Consider the following 4,661-nt stretch of genomic DNA (forward strand, 5'->3'; position numbering starts at 1 on the left):
GAGCACAGTTGCATTTTTCTGGATATAGTACAAATTTGAATATTTACCTTAACTTGAGGTGCAGTAAAAGTAATAACCTGAGTGCCATTTATTAAGCTTGTAGTAGTAAATGATAATGTTTTATCTTCCCCATTTACAGTAACTGCTATTTGTGGCTTCCCATCCAGGCTTAGAATCCTCCATAAATCCCACGTTTTCCCGACCTTAAACCTCTGAGTGGAGACAAACACATATGATGGAGGAAGGCCTTCTGGAAACACATTCCTGGGGAGGGAAAGATTCTAAATGGATGAATTCTGAAACAAAACTGCGCTTATTTCAAACAAAGTATTGTGTCTTGCTTTTTTTTTCCTAAACAACTTTCTAAAATTAAGTACCTGGTAAATTCTGTTAAGTCAATACGTGATGTTATTTCATAAGCTTTTGCATTAGAAGATGGAATCTGAATTCTCTTTTTAACCTTCTTCTTCACACCCAATCCTGTGAGAATATCAAATCCTTTTTCATCTCGAGATGCCACTGGAATTCTTGTTGGACAAACAGATTCTGTGAAGTAATAAACATACACAGCAGCTAACGTGTGGTTCAAAATACAATTCAGAGGAAATATGTAACAACAGCTCTACTACATGGATTTAAGCAATAAATTCTAAATACTCTAAACTACCATTCAGCAATCATTTGTTTGATAAATTATATAAGTTTTTATTCAAAAGTTCATCTTTTCCATTTGAAAGCCAAAACACTATGTGGGGGGAAAAGACAATTTTCTATGTCAAATATTTTCTTTTCTTTCTTGGAATACTTCAGAGGAGTATGAATAATAAATTAAACCTTAAGTAAATAAAAAGAGTCCAAGAATGGAAGGAAATGGAAGTTCCATCATGTTTCTCTTTTCCAGGAGTCTCCCTAAAGTGCATTCATACAGTACTAGACATTTTGGAATTCTGAGACTCTGTGGGCACATATACACATGCAATTCATGTGACTGAATAATCTCCGGTGCAATTTGTGCTGGAGTAAAATTAATCCCAGCATCACAATCTACAAGTGTGTTTAAGCACAGTAATTTACTCCACTGTTGGATAGCACCTGTGTCTGACAGGACTATCCTATCTGGAGTAAAATTTGTCTACTGCACCTTCATTGCAGCACATGTGTAGATGGCACAGATGGACGTTGGAGCAGATGGATGTGTGCGCTCTTGGAGACCTGATGGATGTGTCTGCTCTATCAGCAAGACTATTTGAGCTCAGTTTGCCTACTGCAGGCAGGATTTGCTCCTTTAGGAGCTCCTCAGCCAGTTCTCCCAAATAAAACACGATCTTTATTGGCTTACTTATTATCGCTTGTTGCTTAAACAAACAAACAAACAAACAAACAAACAAACAAATAGCCCTGTAGCAACCTGTTTTCACAGTTACAGTCATACAGTCACAGTCACAGTCGCATCTAGTGCAACCCCCAGCCTGACAAAGAATCAGTCCTATTCAACAATTTCATATAACCATACTCTAAACTCTACATAAGACTACCCTCAACCCTGACACAACACAGACCTAACACCCTAACCTGCCACAGGTAAAGCAGGGGAACCAAACCCTTCTGCCCTGTCCCAGGAACTCCTTCGCTCTGGCCCCAACACAGCAGCCTGGCCCCTCCTTGTAAAAAGAGTTTTGCTCACAGCCCTCTCCCTCCTCTTCTGCTTATTCTTCTGGGAGATTTTAAGGTCTTGGAAGGACACTGTCAAATGTCCCACACCTGGGCTTTCCCAACAAGGCTGAATGTTGCCTCTTAAAAGAACATACCACCCCATTACAGATATGTAATATGAAGCGTAGTGATTTTGGCAGATGTGTAAAATTTATATTTAGGGCTCAACTCTATCAGTTATTTTTGTCAGCATATCAGCCACTCTAGATAACTAGGAGCAGACACTATTCTCTGTTTCAAGGGACATATACATGTAGGCAATTGCTATTTTAAGCATTAAATAACTAGCCAACATCAGTTCCTTCTCAAATTCATGGGACTGATGCCCTAAAAATGCCTCTTGATGCAAGTGCATGCATAACCAGGTATTCTGGCATTACTCCAAGGAAATGTCTTTCCCAACATGGCGTTCCAGGAACATTTAGATACATGGTGTCCTTTTCCCACTATGGGAATGATACAGGTGTCACCATCCAATTCTGATGACTGATATTGAAAAGTCCAGCTACGTGAAAAAAAATTATAAATGAAAGAAGAGTGAGAGCGACCAACACCTTCATTTAAGTGATTCGTGTAATCAGCTTTCCTCTCACTCTGCCAGAGAGAACAGAGCTCTGAACAAACCTTGGGATTTTATAAAAAAAAAGAGAGAGGACTTGGAGAAGTACAAAATACAAGAATCAGATAAGCAAACAATATTTTACAGTGCGGAAGCTATTCCATCCAAAAGGGAGTTCAACAGCATATTATTCTAACATAATAAAAGCCTTAGTCTGTCTGTCCGTAATGCTCTGGGCCAACTGTGCATGCGCTGGCAAGAGGGTGCATCATGTCGATTGGCTATGAGGGCCTGGAGCGTTACAGACAGGGGGTGATGGAAATGCTGCACCCCGCCCCCCACAAGGACGAGGGGAGAAAGGGAGGGGAGAGGAAAAGGGCACCACCCCTCCTTTCCAGTGGCAATGCCCCCCTGCCGGTGCTGTGCCCCACACCCCCTCTGCTGCCACCACTGCCTGGCCCCAAGAAACAGCCAGCAAACAGGGGAAGGGAGGGAGAGGATGTTGCCCATCGACAGGGGACAAGAGGGTGGGAGGGGGGCCACGGGGCTGGAGGTGGAGCAGCAGCACCATAGGGTGCTGGGTGGCAGTGCTCTGTTCTGCCCCCTGCCCCATCATTCATGCTGGGCAATTTTCTAGTTAAAAATATTTTAAGAAATTCTGAATATGCTATAAACAGGAACGCAGATATTTCGATGTGTGAAAGAGGTGCAGAAAATCAAAAGGATGGTTCCTACTTGCACAAATATACTCTTTGAAATTCTTTTTTTTTGGTATTATTTTAAAGCAATTGTTCATTTACCTTAGCAGCTGCCAATATGCTAAGCAAAATATGGTAATGGTATGCAAAAACTTGTGAGATATAAAAGGGGGGTGTAAGCAAAGAGTGTAATTATTTTGACTGGAAACAAAAACAGAAACTAATTTTGAGAACCTTAATTGGTAACAAGCTTGAGTGTTTGTTTCCTCTGTAAAACTAACTATTTTAATTAATTCTTACTGTAAACTATTTTTTCACTCCAAAACAAGACCTACATATATACCTCTTTTCCATTTATAAGGGTAGTGTTTTGACTTCTTTGCCCTTAACATGTTTTTTATAGCCTATAGAAAAATCTACTTTTAAACTATTTTCACTGGACAAAAGTGGTCTGATGCATTTTCTGAGGAAATTAAAGTTGGCTGACTTATCTCATTTTTTCCTGTTCATACAAAAACAATACTAGGCAGTAGACCTAAAACACTTATAAAAAATGAAATTAGGAGTAAAAGCCAACTTTTATCAATGAAGAGAAAAAAACTAAATACATTTCCTTTTATTATGACAGAAAACATTTACTGTAAACATATTTTTCATTATTAATTTTTCACTGTTATATAGGAAAAACTCAGTTCATAGAAAGGAAAAAAAAGTTAGGAATAAATTCCAGAAGGAGGGGTGGAGGGTTCTCAGATCTCCATCTGGACCAGCCATGGTTTTGAGCCAGGTGCTACGAAGGAAAAATCATGTTTCAGTGCCAACAAATTATCAGAGGTCTAGACTGTGACTAGCCCTTGCTCCAATATCAAGAGAACAGGAGAACATACAGAGCCTTTTCCTTTAATGCACTCCCAATCAGCAGTCTCAGAAAATACTGCATTTTTCTGACTCCATGATAACACCCTCCGAGAGATGTCCATCCCTAAAAATCTCTCCCCAGCCAAGAAAGCAGTACCAAATGAATCCCCTAACCAGTGAATCTCAACCTTTTTAGACTCAAGGCACCCTTTGTTACACTCAAGACACCCTTTGGAAATTGCTAGCTTTTGGCTTTCACTCACTTTTTGGGGCTTATAGCTTGCGGATCTACACAGAGGCTAGGCAAACCCCTCATTAGAACTGACAGGGTACTGGTTTTATAGAAGGTAGCCCTCTATTCAGGTGAGCCCAGCTGAGCGGACAGCTGCCTCCTATAAGATCTCTGGAGCTCTAGACAATCCCAGTAAGAGATGGCCATTTATGGTGGAGCCCAGAGAGGGATCTCGGTGGAACAAGAGAGTGAGCTGTTGCTGCACTGATGCCAGGGTATCCTGACTAGTCCAGGCTAGGACCTGGACCTGAGGGACAAAAGGGCAAGCATGGCCACAGTGAGAGGCAGGCCAGGGCTGCAGAGAGCTATCTGGTACCTCAACTTGTCTGGAGATGGGCTTGCCAAGAGAGAACACCCAGGGGCCCACACGGGCAAAGAAAGACTAGGGCAGGTAGGCCTGCATTGGTCCTGGGGAATGACTTAAAACTACACCCCACTGGGGTTGGATGGTGTGGTGGGGCTGCTTGTGGCAGGGCAGCTTCTAGGAAATGCCACACCTGTGCCTCCCCAGTCAAGGACAAACATTGACTCCACGGGGTAC

The 4,661-nt window shown here is 41.7% G+C and overlaps 1 protein-coding gene across 1 annotated transcript in view; it reads right to left on the reverse strand.

The window, feature by feature from the left end:
• The window catches only part of LOC109311745 (collagen alpha-1(XXI) chain-like), a 142,903-nt gene that overhangs the window by 131,712 nt on the left and 6,530 nt on the right, over positions 1–4,661 (reverse strand). The window contains exons 3-4 of the mRNA XM_019537555.1: positions 378–546; positions 48–264 (exon numbers count right to left, since the gene is read on the reverse strand). Coding sequence (XP_019393100.1) covers positions 48–264; positions 378–546 — 386 coding nt within the window. The remainder of the gene's footprint in view (positions 1–47; positions 265–377; positions 547–4,661) is intronic.

Source organism: Crocodylus porosus, unplaced genomic scaffold, assembly GCF_001723895.1.
Source record: "Crocodylus porosus isolate Cpor-Errol unplaced genomic scaffold, CroPor_comp1, whole genome shotgun sequence".
Lineage (NCBI taxonomy): Eukaryota > Metazoa > Chordata > Crocodylia > Crocodylidae > Crocodylus > Crocodylus porosus.